Below are 15,833 nucleotides of genomic sequence, written 5' to 3'. Positions count from 1 at the left end.
AAATCACTTTATGGTTGAGCTGAGATTTCTACCCAGGTTTCCCCAATCTAAATGAGACTTTGCTAACTGGCTTTCCAGCATCCTTGCCAAAGCTCTCGCTTATTTGATGGCCCATGCAGATTGCAAAATTGGGGATTATTTGCTGGTTTGACATTTTGTCTTTTACTCCTTTGATACCACGCTGGGATCATTTCTCTGCACATTCTTAAATCTGTCTGAAAGGGAAGGCATAATATAGAATAATTTGAAGCAGATTCTAGGAGAAGCATAGAAAATTAAGACTTAATCACTGAATCATTTAAGTCTAATCAGGTATTATTTATCACGAACCATTCTTTCCGTAATTACAATTGCCAGCACCAGAGACGTTTCTTTATATTTCTGTTCAGTTATGCAAAAAAAATCAAAATCAAAATGTGGCTTACTTTGTGTCAACCCTTTTTTTATCACAATTTGTCAGGAAGTACTTCTGCGCAAACCCCATTGAAATGTAGCAGAACTGCACCCAGCTCCTTTTCAATTCAGTGGCGCTTGGGCAAAGAAACATCTCTGTATATTACGCCCTGCAGTGTAGATCTTTTTTTTTGACAAAGATTTCTTTGTTTGAAACATTTATAGCCCACCTCTCAAGGCTGCTAACAGTAGTAAGTGAAAAACAAAATTTCAAAAAGCAGCAGAGTACAAACAAGATAAAAGGTAGCCATTAGTGCGAATAGACATCCACTTGAGATAAAAACAGCCCCGGTGCAGCAAGTTAAAACACAAATCAGTTCAGAATCTTAAACTGTTAACATCCCCAAAGCCTTCCTAAATATAGCTGCCAATTAATACTTCACTTCATGCATGGGATGAAACCAACAAGAGCTTGTGCCTTTAAAAAAAATAGTTTTAAGGAGCCACAAGACTCTTTGCTGTTTCTCCTACATAGGTTTTAGCTATCTGGTGGAAAGTATGGGTAAAGTCACTAAATAGACATTCTCTCTGGTCTCAGCTAAGCATACATCTGGGAATGCTGATGCACACAAGAGGAACCCTGATAAATAGAATGGGGGTGGGGAGCTGGTATGGAAATAGGGTTTCCTCAAATTTTCTGCTTCCAAACCATAAAGTTTGCAAATGAATTAGAAACCACTAGAACCCAGTGCAGTTATTTCTATAAAGGGCTTAGGTGTACCCTATATGTGGCCCACTATTATTTATTTTTAACTATAACAACCCAGGCAGTGTTCTGGACTACTCTAATTGCTGTTTCCAAATACTTTTCCTATGTAGCCTATGTGGGTGCATTTTTTACAGTAGTCCAGGGTGATGTAACACATGCTTTTCTGGGTAAAATGGCAGTTTTCAAAAGTCACTGTTGTCACACTAGCCTCACTTAGGTTAAGACACTTCTGATCTTGTGGAAACAAACAAACAAACACATTATTATTATTATTATTATTATTATTATTATTATTATTATTATTATTATTATTATTATTATTATTACTTTATTAGTATTTTGGGAGGCTTTTGATGTGTGACATACTGTTGCATTTTTGTATCTTCTGTTGGAAGCCACCCAGAGTGGCTGGGGAAACCCAGTCAGATGAGTGGGGTACAAAAAAATTAATCATCATCAACAACATCCAGGGGCAGGGTTGGATCCAAGAAACCTCCCAAATATGAACCTACACGTACATTTCCTTACACCATCTAACAAAGATTGAACCCCCATGTCTGGATCAGCTCTATTGAATAGGATAAGCTTCCTTGTCAGGGTTAAGCATCAGTTTGTTGCATCTGCTCAGTCTGACATTGGTTTGGCACCTCAGCAGCCTCCCTAGAGAAAGATGAAAAGGAGATAGAGACAAAGAATGTCACTCAGATATTGATGGCATTGAGCTCTATATCCGTGAATGATTTCCCATAGTAATTTCATGTAGATAACAACAACAACAACAATTTATTTCTTCCCCAGCCACTCTGGGTGGCTTCCAACAGAAGGTTAAAAATACATTAAAACACCAGTCATTAAAAACTTCCCTAAACAAGGCTGCCTTCAGATGTCTTCTAAACATCTGGTAGTTGTTTTTCTCTTTGACATCTGGTGGGAGGGCGTTCCACAGGGCGGCTGCCACTACCAAGAAGGTCCTCTGCCTGGTTCCCTGTAACTTCGCTTCTCGCAGGGAGGGAACCGCCAGAAGGCCCTCAGAGCTGGACCTCAGTGTCTGGGTTGAACGATGGGGGTAGAGACACTCCTTCATGTTAAATAAATAGCAGGGGAACAAGTTGGAACCTTTTGGAACCACATAGGCCAGTGTTCAGGACATCACATAGATGTCCTCCAGCACCATCTTTTGAGACTGCCCAACAAGCTTCCCATCCCAGTGTAGAAAACCCTGCAAGTAATGAAGGTGCTCTCCTTCAGATTCAGAAAATCACGTGTTGGCTCAGGAGTATGGCTGGCAGGTGTGGCATCACTGGCTGAGTGGAGCCAGTCCCACAGGTTCCCTGCAAAGCCCCTTCACAAGTTTGCAAGTGAATGCCCGAAGCAAGCTCCAAATGTATGTATGTTTCTAACAATAGTCGCTCAGTTTGCAGAACCAGTGAGTTGTCAACAGATATCTACTGTATGCTCCTTATAGAAAGAATGATATGTGATCCAAAACAGAAGTGTGTTTATGATTTCCCCCTACCTCTTGCCGGTGTTGTACAGTGGCTGCAGTGCTGGGCTAGAACTAGAGTGACCTATGATCCAAACCCTGTTCAGCCATGACTCTCACTGGCTGGCAAGGGCCAGCCACTGTTACTCAACCTGATCTACACCATAGGGCTGCTGTGAGGATGGAATGGGGAAGATCCAAGCATGCTTGCAGAGCTCAATGAAGGAAGGATGGGGTCATGATGCTGATGATGACCTTAATAAATTGTACCCCAGTTAAGGAGCCCTGGCTTTTACAGCTTAGTCCTGAAGATGAGTCCTGCTCGCTGTGTTTTCTTTTCAGTTTAGTGAACTTGCCATTAGCTAGTATTGGCAACTCCATAAAAAGATGCGGTCTTTTTTCAGTACTGCACATAGGCTCTTGTCATTTTTGAGCAGCGTGAGCATGATGAAGAGTGCTGTAAGCTTCTGTCAGCAAAGAAGGCCGCTGGAGTGCAGAGGGGACAAAGAGAAAGGAATCCTGGGGAATCAAATGACATCCTCTTGTCATATTAAATCCATCTTGTTAGGATTCATGGAATATTTTCTAGCTATATAGAAATTCTCACCACTGCTGCTTCACATTAGCTCCAGAAATAGTGTCATGAGCAATTGTCTCAACTTACGTCTCTTCTTCAAAACACTGCTTTGCTCTTTTAAAGTTCGTCTTCATTGAGTACACCTGCTCTCTCTTGTTTATGACTTAAAATAGTTTGGTCTTTCGTGGTAGCTTCATTTATATTTGCTTAGTGAAGCTGACAATTCACACCAGAGCAAAAGATTTGTGTCAAGTAGTGCCTAATTGATCCTGTAAACTGCAATCTGAAATTCTAGAAGACTGCAGTGCAGTGCACGATAATATATGACATATTGTGTGCACCATTCAGAAAATACATCTGAAAAATGTATCCATCAGCAATAATTATCTGAAGAGATTAGGTCACAACTGGGAACAATACTGTATATGAAATGTATTTATGTTCATCTTTTCATTCTAAACATGTTTTACAACTTTCTTCCCTATAGTAAACTTTCTTCCCTATAGTAAAATATATTAATATAATTATTCAGAATATAAATGCCCCAATCTAGCTCTAGATCAGTGCAAATAGCCCAAAAGAAGAGTGCAGGTTTTGCACTAAGGACCTAGGTTCTTCACTTTAAAGTGACTGGATCTTCACTTAAAAGAAAAATGGACTGGAAAAGGTTTCTACTTGAGATCTTGGAGAGCACCAGTATATCATAGTGGGCTAAATGGTCTGATTTGGTATAAAGCATGTTAACGTGTTTGCGTGGCATAGAGTCTGCATGCAGAAGGTCCAAGGGCTCAGAGCTCAACTTAAAGGCTCTCATATAGCAAGGTTAAGAAAGGAGTCCTGGAATAGCCACTGCCACTCAGAATAGGCAATAGAAAGCTAAATTAGTCTGCCTTGGTATAAAACATTTTTAAAATATATCTCTGTGTTCACTTGTCCACAATCATGCTTTATTCTGTCTCCTGCCATTTAGGAAGAGATGGTACACCTTTCCTTCCCAGAATCTGCCTGGAAGTTTCTGAAAGGTTGTGCTCAAAGATTTTCTTTTTTAAAAAAATCAAGTGAAACATACTGAATATTTTGATGGTCAATATCTAATCCCTCATATTGGAGGCAGGGGTCATCCTATTAGCATGCTTGCGTGCTCCCTGGTAGATGGCAAGTGTACCAGATTATAAACGTTTAAATGATTAATTGCATTGCTGCTTGTTATAGCTGAGCTTACCAGTCCTATTACAGCATCCCCAGGATACATTGACCTCATGGAACATTAGAGGTTGCGATACTGTAATATCAGCAATAATCTTTTTAATTAAGTGCTTGGTTCTGAGCTGCACAGAACAGTTGGTTTCAGTGGGAGTTGTATCTACTCTGAGCCTCCTAAAGATAGCCGTAATTATGAGTTCCTTGTTTTTCACTCACCACTCCACTTTTAAACTATGAGAATACACTGCATAATAGTTAGAAGCTGAGATTCTGTGATACAAAGTTAGTCAGAAACTTATGACTTGCCATTATTTAAATAAAAGTGTGATGTCAGCTGAGAAGCTAGACTAAGAAGTATTGGCAGTTTGGTGGGAAAGCCTTCCCTGTATCAGCGAAATTGTGGATGGCTGATAACTTTATTCATTTATTCTTCATGTTCTTGGAAAAAGTATCTGCAAATGTATGCTTGTTCCATTGCATTGAGATGGTGCATTGAGAAAGCAATGGGGATATACTTGAGTACCCTCTTTGGTTTGACTTCTACCATGCCTTAACTTTCCATTTATCAGTTCTAACCCAGCTGCTCTCTTCGGTCATTGTATCCTCTTCAGGAATAAGCCTTCCATCTGTTGGAATTCATCAAACAGGAGTATATTATTGGTTTTCCATTCTTTTCTTTCTACACACCATTCACCCAGCTATGTTTCTCAGCACTGGACATTCTCCTCTCATCCTCACCTGTATGCCCAAGTGCCTGCCTGCTATTTCTGCTTGGATAGTTAGTTCATCACTAACAAACAACACTAAAGAATGGGTTTCTCATCTTTCCTTCAAAGCATCCCCCCCCCCGTGTGTGTGTTTTGTATACATTGGCAACATCAGCATCATCCCCTTTTGACCTTTGATTACTCCTGTTACAAACCTGACCACTGAGGAGGATTTGAATTTTACAGGATTTTGTGGGTTCTAAGACATCCACTTGTGGGATATGTCAAAGAGGTAATTAGCTGCAACCAGTAACCCCTAAATTGTGCTTCCTATCCTCAAGGTAGACACATTGGAAAGACCACTGAAGAAGGTATCCTTGGGTTGCTGGGTTTCTTTCTGCCTTCTCAATGTATGTGGTCTTCTGAAGATCATTATTGTTACCTGAAGATGTAGCCATGTGGGGTTAGATTTGACCTTGCAGAGTTATTCCAGTCTAGAACCTTTCACCAAAAATGATATTTTTATTGAGAGATAAAGGCATTAAGAAATGCAAACAATTTAGAAATGAACATAAAAGGTTATTATAATTATGATTTCTCTCTCTGAAGGGAAGGTAGTTTTCTGAGGAGGCCCTAAAAATGACAAATCCCAGAGGTAAGCAGCCTTTTACCTATGTGGGTGATTTCTGAAACTCCTCTTAGGCACAGCCTCTCTTTAGAGTGATTTCCCCCCTTTGCAATTCTTAGACAATCATGGCTTGTAAGTTCAGGCTTGGTGTATTTAACAAATTTAGGACCAGCCAGTGCTGACATTAGCTTTGAAGATGGGCTGTCATGGTATGTTTTAATTATGCAAGGCAAATTAGGTAGGATAGGAATAACAGAACAAAAATTGTGCTTCAGTTCCAAGTTAAGTAGCAAGAGTTATCAGGTGGTTAGTCAATGAGTCTGCTATCACTTAGGGATATTGCCCATAGGGTTTCAAATCTTTCAACATGGTTGAAAATTACAAAGGCTCTAAATGAATATGTTTTCCACAAGGTCCTGCTATAATATGAATGACTACTACTTATTTTTCCATATAAACATCTGATTGACTACCATCTTATTAACAGCAGGATTACTAGTGGGGAGTGGTCAGCCTTTTCCTATATACAGCATGGCATTAATGTCAAGGACCATTTAGACATGGACTGTAATGATATTTGTATTCCACTTTCTCAGTTCTCAGTATGGTTGTGAGGTAATTTAAAACTGTGCTTTGAACCTATTCAGGGGAGGGCAAATTGACTTAGGATACCCCCTTTAACATATTTAATCAAAAGAATGGATAAAATATTAATTCAGCTCTTCTATTCTGTGTCTCCTCATCAAAGTGAATAGAGAGGCATTTAATAACACATGGAAACATAAGATAGGCCTTTTATCAGGATAGAAGAGGGCCTTCTCAAAAGAAACATTTTGACCTAGGGGTCTTTTTTCATCTGCCAAGTTGAAGGTTTTTTCTGTTTTAATTTTTTTATATATACTCAGGCCCTAAAGCAAACACCTGTAGGTGCTAGGCCATGTCCTCTTCTGGGGAAGTCTGTGGCAGTTTAATGATCAGCCATCTTTTTTCATTATTGGCTTATTCAACCTTCTGAGCATCAGCCCTTTATCATCTTCCATAACAAAATTAATTCTGATTGTATAATTTATCACATTTCTTTCGCATGGCAATGGGCAAACTAATTGGGCTTTAAATAATTTTTATCAAACTATTTTTTAAAAAAACCAAAAACCCTTTAGCTCAATTTCTTTATTAAAACTTTTCCTGAAAGTCACAATAGACCTCTGCTCACCTGTCCTCATCTGTCCTTGGAATGGTTCACACTTGCCCACAGTCCACTTGATATCTTCACACTTGATTGCTGAACATTCAGTGATTTGCAGCTGAATATGTAATCCGCCTCCTTTGAAAGAACCATGTTGGATGAGGTGTCCGATTATAAGAAATGTCTGAGGAGTTTTATGTAGCAATGGGTCAACTCTTTTTGGAACTGGCTTCCTCAGTGAGCATTTAGCTTTTGGGGTATGCAGGCATGAGAGAACTCATCTATTTTCTTACAGTTCTCACCTAGCGTGTAATTTTGGTACACATGGATGGTGCCATGTCTGCACACTGTCAAGTATGGTGCCTAGCAATTCAAGCACCACCCTAATTCTCAAAACAAACAGAAATAAAATATGGTTCTAGATCTGGATTGGGGACAACAACAATAGAAACGGCGAAAACAGCTAAATGCATTTAATTGAAAGAAACGAAAAATACTCATGTAATATAAGACTTGTTCAGATGGTCCAGGCAAGCAATTCACAGTAATCAACAAGAGTTTGGGCAAGAGAAACCAGTCTGCACATACCTACTTCACTTCATGTTGCAGGAATCTAGCATAGTTTCAGAGTAAAACACCAGAGCTTTTGCATAAGGGCCTAAAATGCAGCTAATTGGGGTTGTATGATCAGCTGATGGCAGAATGCATGGCGCAGAATACTGTTTGGTTTGTATTCTGAACCCCAGGTAATTAGGTTTGGTGACATCATTAGTCTTCCCTATAGCAAATAATTCATGAGTGCACAAAATTGCGTCAGATTTACAGTACTCGCCATTAGCTTTCAAAGCCTTCCAGTTTTGCTTTTAAGATTTGGGCAATAGCTGGGAAGACACGGGTCAAAATTCCTCATGAATTGTATTCAGAAGTATTCTGATGTGAGACATGAGTCTCTAGGATGGGCTTAGGCAGCTCTCTGTGGCAAAGTTGGATGACATCTGGTTTAACTCTGCAACAACAAAGTTCTGAGTTTTGCCACGGCCTGGTGGTGATTGCTTTTTGGTAACACAGAGGCGGGTTTTCCACTGGTGGCATCAGTATTGCAGAATGACCTCTCTGCTGAAATACAAGAGGCGCCGTCAGCATCGGCATCCCACCAGCTATTTTTTGTTTGTTTGTTCTAAACCAGTGTTTTTCAACCTTTTTTGGGCAAGGGCACACTTGTTTTATGAAAAAAATCACAAGGCACACCACCATTAGAAAATGTTAAAAAATTTAACTCTGTGCCTATATTGACTATATATAAAGTAATTCTCTTGAATAGGAATCAAATAAACACAATTTTTCCCACGGCACACCAGGCAACATCTCACGGCACACTAGTGTGCCGCGGAACAGTGGTTGAAAAACACTGTTCTAAACCATTTTAGTTGCTATGCATTTTTAACTGCCTTGTTTCGTTTGTATTTTGATTCATTATGTTTTGCTGTTTGGATAGAACTGTTTGGTTGTGTATTTAAATTATGTACAGTATGTATTTTATAATTGATTTTATAGTTGTAAAACACTTAGAAGCCATTCTGGCGTGTTAGCTGTATACAAATTAATAAATAACTTTTAAATATACTGTATGATAGTGGTAATGTTTGTGATGTTTGTGGCAATGTCTTACCAAGCAAATGCAAAATGCAATATTCCAAAGTATAAAAGTGTGGGAGGTTGGTTAGCTTCCAGAGTTCTCCAGTGAACATAGTATTCTGATTACACAGGAACATAAGAAGCTGCCTTCCACCTAGTAGGGCCATTGATCCCTCTAGATTACTACTGTCTACACTGATTGGCAGCAGCTGGAGGTGGCAGGGATTGAATTTTGATCTTTCGTATGCAAAGCATGTGTTCTCCCCTTGAGCTATGTAGCCTTTCCCTGTTATTAACAGAAATAAAATACTCTTGTAGGAGCTTTATTCACCAAAATGGAAGCATACATGCTTTTTAAATAAAATTGGATACAACATTTTAAAATGAATTGCATGTTTTGCATTTTATGCATTTTATGCAAATGCAAGCATGAATGTGCATGGGTTTGGGGAGTATGCACCAAGCAAAGTGCGGTATTATAACTACTGGCCCAATCTGCATTCTGTTTGGTTTGATGATAATGTGATAGCTCCGCTGAACATTAGGATATTAGAATGAAATTGGCTACAATTATTCCCATAATTCTGTATTTCAGGTTTAAATAAGCATCTCTGTGTTTTGGGTTTCTGTGTGCTACATCGATTGTAATTAAACATCTGCCTTGAATGAGGGTGAAATTTGGTACACACATTTAGGATATAATTCTGCAGTTCAAATCTCAACTCAACTTCTGCAGAAAAAGTCCAGGAAAAAAGTAAAATAGGTTACCTTGCAATATTTGTCTTGAAGATTGAGATATTGAATTAAACAGTGCAATCCTATAGATATCTATTCAAATGAAAGCTCTGCTGAGTTCAGTGGGACTTACTCCCAGTGTGGTGTAGTGGTTAAGAGCAGTGGACTTGTAATCTGGTGAACTGGGTTCGCGTCCCTGCTCCTCCACATGCAGCTGCTGGGTGACCTTGGGCTAGTTACACTTCTCTGAAGTCTCTCAGCCTCACTCACCTCACAGAGTGTTTGTTGTGGGGGAGGAAGGGAAAGGAGATTGTTAGCCGCTTTGAGACTCCTTAGGGTAGTGATAAAGCGGGATATCAAATCCAAACTCTTCTCTTCAGGTAAGTGTGTATAGGATTGTCTTGGTGTGTGTTCAGGGCAGCATTAGGAATTTCAGATTAAAACCCTAGAACAACTGTCAGATCTATTTTCAAAATATGTAAAGCACACCTTTGTTCATTCATTATCTGCCCAGAAGGCTGGGATACCAGAACGAAAGTTGATAGTGTATATTTACAAAATAATTTTCCAGAAATGTGGGCATTTAAAAATATTGTTATGTGATGATAGAAGCAAAGCTTCTGAAACTTTCTACTTTGCTACTCTGTTAAAAGTCCCTGCAGAAATCTCTGCTATAAAAGTGTCCTAGCTCTGAGTCCATATTACATCATAGTCTTTGGGTCATAAGTATTACTATTCCTTTTGTGAGTGGCACATGTTTTCAATACTTATGAAAATATTGCTAAAGGGTAATATATCTGTTTCAAAAAGAAAATACAAAAGGAGTTAAGGGGGCACCACATCACAGAAAGATGCATAAGACCAAATCCAACAGGTGCAGGAACTATTTATTGCCAAACTGACTGCCAACACATCTCAAATGTAACTGGGGCTGGTGGGATGGTGAAGAATCGACTTTTTAATTGTAATTACCCTCCAAGCATGGACAGAGCTATTTACTTGCAGAGAGCAAGAATATTCTAGTCCCATGGAATGCTGTTCAGAAATAAGCTATTACTTCCAGTTTTGTTTTATTTAAGCCTCAAAGGATATGGTGTGCTCAGGCATTTGCCTGAACTTCTAAACACTGTTATCAGTGGAAGGAGGGAGGGGAGGGGAGGGGGCACATACTTAAGCTCCATTACTAGATTCTCACACCCATCAGACACACCTCTCACCCCCTGACCATCTCCTTGTTGAGCAGTGAAGGTCTACAGGGGGCTTCTACTCAAGCTCACTTGAACATGACTGGAATGCTGTGCAACAGGAGACCCAGCTTTTGTGGAGAGTTCTACTCATGTTCAAGCAAACACAAGTAAAAGACCCATGGCCAGCACAAGAAGGCTGGGAACTGAGCATGGTGCATACAGGGACATTAGGCTGGGGCTTGTGCATAGGTGCCTGCCCTGAGTCCGTAGATACAGTTCACATGTTCGGGCAAACACCTGAACATGCCTTAAGGCTGTGGTTTATTTCAGCTTTTATCCAAGCTGCTGCCCTATAGATGTTTTTGGACTCCAGCTCCCATCACCCCCAACCAGCAGTGCCAAAGGTCAGAGGTTATAGGAACTGGAGCCCAATAAAATCTTGAAAGCACTAGGTTGGGGCAGGCTGACATAGGACTCAGCTGTACAGCTACAAATAAAACTAGATGGTGACACTGACCTATGCCAAGTTCAATGTACTTTTCAAAACATTTTTCAAAAAAGCATTTTAACAGTGTTCTTTTTTAAATACATGTGTAGATTCCACCATGCTATACAATGATCCAATGATGCATGGACACCAGTGGGAAATACATTGTTTTCTCCACTGATATTATTTCATAAGTGTGATAAATGGAAATGGGATTCATTCATGTGCCTTCTTCTTTCTGTGTGATGTAAAAAGCTGTCCTGAGAGGAACACACCATCTGAACACAATATAGCAGTCCATTAAATCATCATAGCGCTTCTAGGCAGAACAGTATACATAATAGGAAACAACTATTACATTTTTTAAAAATGTACAATCAACTGGATATTGGTTAATGAGACTGGTCCTTTATGTTAAAAGCAGAAGGAAGTGTACTGTCGTTCATAAAAAGAGGCATGAATGTGAAAGCTTTTTATTATATTGATCTTTTGTGTTCTTTACTCAGAGAAGGGTTTGAGTAAACACTTACATTTAAGAAAACAAGAGTAAAGGTTAAGAGATAATAATATGGAAATTAATTAAATGTAAGATGTAATTTGAAGAAAATTTGGTTTAAAAATGATAAGAATATAAGTGTGCAATTAAAAGATGAAAAACAAGGGAAAAAATCAAACAGAAGTAACAAATTGTTAAAGAACCAGAAGGGGAAGTTGAGGGAAGTCACAGGGTGAGGGGAGTTTTATTTTAATTTCTATCTTCTTTGTTTGTTTGATAAATGTGTTGATTTCTAAAATTTTATAAATTTTAAAAGATCTTTTAAAAAAATTCTAATAATTTTTTAAAAAGATCTTTTGTGTTCTCTAGTCCTGAAGAAATATTGAATGGCAAATAATTCAAAAAATAAGTTTCTGCTGTTTTACTTAACTTCTGCAATTTCTTGCTTAGCAATCTAAAAGACAGAACTGATGAGTTTTGTTTGTTCTGCCATTCCATCCCATTGCTGATAGGTATTTAGTAATAAACACAAACAATTCAGAAGAGGGTCCAGGCTGCTCAGAGACTGTTAAAAAGAAAGTGCATTCCATGTGTACTTAAGTAGGCACTACATTGAAAACAATGTTTTCTTTGTTTATCAATGCTCTTTCATTCCTGTCTTATGTGCAGGGCCGCCTCCTCACCTTTGGTTTCCACAGACCCCAGCAATGACACCTGCAATCCCGGCTGTTGAAGGCAAGTTCAGTTTCTGTTCTTAAAAATTTACTCATAGATTCTTATGGGGAATCCTAACCCTGCTTTTACTGAGGCCAGCCTTATGAACTGTATCCAGTGTTGTGTGAGCAGAAATGAAGCTCACACAATGAATGACTTTCCCATAAAGTCTCTCTGGTTGTTTAGGGGGTTCTGCTGAACATTGTGGGCTACGTCTTGCAGGGTTGCAGTGGAATCACCTCAAAATCGTGAACCTTGAGCAAGTAGGGCAGGATTCCCACCCCCTTTCAGGTGGATTCCTCAGATGACATAGTCCACGATGTTTGCCTGCCTGTCCTGCTCCGCCACTCGGGGATGACTTTTCATGGGTAGTACAGGGAGCTGAGACAGGAATGAAAATGACAGCTAGTCATGATGGCTATATTGTGTTTAGGATCAAAGACATTGTGCTTTTGAGTAGCATCATGAGCAGGAGAGTGCTACTGTGCTAGCACCCTGCTTGTGGGCTTCACCCAGGCATCAGGTTGGCCACTTTGAGAAGCAAATGCTTGACTAGAAAGGTCTTGCTCTGCTCCAGCAGGGCTCTTCTGATGGCCTTATCCCTTGTGCAATCTGCCTTCTGCTCACACAGTATTGACAGCAACCCAATAACTTTAGTTGATTTTAAACAGGTTCAAGTTATATAAGTAGATCCTCACTCATTTTTGCTACTGCATTCTTAAGACTATTGCTTTAGACTGCATGCTGCAGATTAACAGCCTTGAATATTTACTTATTTTAGCAGTTTATGCGCCACTTAATTACACTTGACTCTAAGCATCTATATTTTTCAATACATTATTTTTCTCAGCAGTTTTAGGAGCTGTATCCAACAGTACCCCTTGTGGAAGGTGATTATTTCCCTCTTCTTTCTGCAATTCCCTGTGCTGCCACCACCAGATCTGTTCCAGAGGGTTGGGAAACTCTCTGTGGATGGTGAAACAGGGAGCTACAGTGAATTTTCAAAAATCCACTCATTTCCCCCTTCCATTCACAGAAGCTTCTGCTGGATCAAAGAGGTTTCTATGAATAGGAGGACAGCATAGATTCAGTTGGATACAGTCTGAAAACAGTCACCATTTGCTGCTTCATAGGTTAACTGTAAAACAGGCTGGCCTTGTGTCTGACTTTATACAATTCTCTCATTGAAGGTCTGTCATAGAACTGTTTTCTACATGAAGGCAGCCTGTATGTGTTTTCAACCTTTTCACACCCAGGATCCACATTTATGTAGTGGCTATTGTCAACATGTTCTGTTTAATGAGATTCCCATAGGCACTTGATTGACTAATTTGAGAAACAGGGTATTGGACCATATAGGCCTTTGGACAGCAGGTGTCTTCAAATATTTTTATTGATGAGGGGAGGACAGCAGCGTATTTTAAGAGCAGTTTTTTGCAATTATATTTTACACATCATAATAACGATGGCAATGTTGTGAGCACAGTATAGTCACTCTTTTTGAAGTATGGATTTGTATGTAGTACAAAGGCCTATTTCCCTGAGTCAGATAATAATTGTTCAGCATGCCCTTTCAGGAAAGAAATAATAGGGTTTGCCTGGACGATAATAACGTGTTCTGAAATACAGGTTTCGAATTTGTATTGAAACTGCCCCCTCCCCAAAAGAAAAAGATTCTGCAACTTTTAAAGTTTATTCTTTTGCCAAATCATCCTTGTAGCTAGAAACGTTTCCTAATGCTTCACTGGAATCTGTCGCATTTTAATTTGAATCCATTGCTCTCCTGTCCACAGTGGGTAGAGTGAAAAACAGTTCTCCTTTCTTGACAATATTTTAAAACTACCAACGTATTCCCTCTTAATCTTCTTTTTCTCTAAGCTAACATACCAAGCTCTTTCAGGGTTTCCTGATGTGATTTGTCTTCTAAACCTTTTATTATCCTCATAGTTCTCCCAACTTGTCAATAATGTTCTTCTTTTTTTGAACTGTGCTCTTCAGAACTGAATACAATACTCCATCTGTTATCTCCCTCATCTTTTCAGCCTACTCTCTGCCTACAATTTCCCTTCCTTTAAATTTTGTGTAATGTCTGTGAAGCTACTCAATTCTCTTTCATGTTCCGAGGCTTCATTTTGCAGCCTACACAGCAGCAATATGCCTAAACTTCTCAGGGTAAAATGGCCACAGGGTGTGAGTGTGCGAGACACACATCATATATGCTACCCTGTGCTTTTTGAAAGATGGCCAAGAGAAAAATGTAATAAAGTTTTGTTGAAGCATTGTGAAAGTCTCCCCTTCTGATTTTTTAAATCATTTAGTAAGATTTATATACCACTTAATAAAAAATGGTTTTTAATAGTATAAAAATATTCATTAAAAATGAAAATAAAAGCAGACTGTTTTTCTTGTAATGATCAGCATGTTTTAAAGGATCATTTATCTATCTATATACATACAATATCTATCTATCTATCTATCTATCTATCTATCTATTAAAGTAAAATGCAAGTTCCTCTGACAGACTGTCCTATGGCTAGAGCAAGGGAAAAAAACCAATCCTCGATTCCCAGTTTGAACCTTACAATGTCTGGTGTTAAGCAGATTTTTTTCCCTTGTTGCTTTTGATGGCTGTAGCTGTTCTGCTCCTTCTCTGCTTATTAGCAAATCCATACCCTTTAGGAACTGAATGCTGCTGTTTCAACCTGTTTGTCATAATAGTAAATATACATTTTCTTAAGATGTAATCACTACTTTAAGTTTTAAATGTAATGAAATTAATATTTAGTTTCTATTCTTGAGAATTATGCCTTCTGCATCTTCTTGAGGAGTTTTAGCCATTATTGAATGAACAATGTATGTTTCATATCAGTGGTGACTGTATGCAATCGTTTTAGCTAATTAATGCATGCAGCTGCAGTAATGGTGAACGAGGCATACACAGCTGAATCCATGCGCCCTGTAGAAAAATAAATGGGCCATATTTTCTTCCCAAGAACTCAGTTATCAGAAGTCAATGGGATTTATTCAAGAATGGAGTGCCAAAAGAAGGCAATAAATGAGCTCCTTGCAAAATTTGACATAAAGAAACAGCCTGTTGCATGAAGCTGGTTGTCTGGGGCTGTACTCCAGCATTTAAGTTTGAGAAAGAAATGTGGATCATATGGATAGTCTATGTGGGCATAGTCTGGAATTATGGAGCACTAAGTAATAATTCTAGAGACCAAGAAAGATAAATTTAGTATTATCTGGAACAAGAGTGATACTTTGCATTTGAAAAGCTCCGAGCAAAAATGAACAAAATAATGATTAAAAATGGAAGGATAATTATTTCTTTGAAAGCAAGCATCAACGAAACAGTTTGCTGAACTGACATATGAAATTGTAGGTTAAAAAAAGCAACAAAATAGATGAGAGATAAATGGCAGTTTTCTTCATGGAAAATAGAGCATTTCTGACATAGAGCTCATTGAGGTGGGAGCTACACAAGCGATACAGGACTGTCATGAAAATGACACCTCTATGTCAAGTTCCCCCCTCTTCATTCAGCAGGCAATTTCCACATACACTCCTACACCCCTCTCTATCCCACATTTTTGCAAGCAAGGGCTTTTATCTGAGTTTAAGGGCACATTG

The 15,833-nt window shown here is 38.9% G+C and overlaps 1 protein-coding gene across 1 annotated transcript in view; it reads left to right on the top strand.

The window, feature by feature from the left end:
* Positions 1–15,833, top strand: part of TRDN (triadin) — a 151,671-nt gene that overhangs the window by 72,189 nt on the left and 63,649 nt on the right. The window contains exon 14 of the mRNA XM_033145391.1: positions 12,156–12,221. Coding sequence (XP_033001282.1) covers positions 12,156–12,221 — 66 coding nt within the window. The remainder of the gene's footprint in view (positions 1–12,155; positions 12,222–15,833) is intronic.

Source organism: Lacerta agilis, chromosome 3, assembly GCF_009819535.1.
Source record: "Lacerta agilis isolate rLacAgi1 chromosome 3, rLacAgi1.pri, whole genome shotgun sequence".
In the NCBI taxonomy this organism is placed as follows: domain Eukaryota; kingdom Metazoa; phylum Chordata; class Lepidosauria; order Squamata; family Lacertidae; genus Lacerta; species Lacerta agilis.
This window is presented reverse-complemented; position numbering and strand designations above follow the sequence as displayed.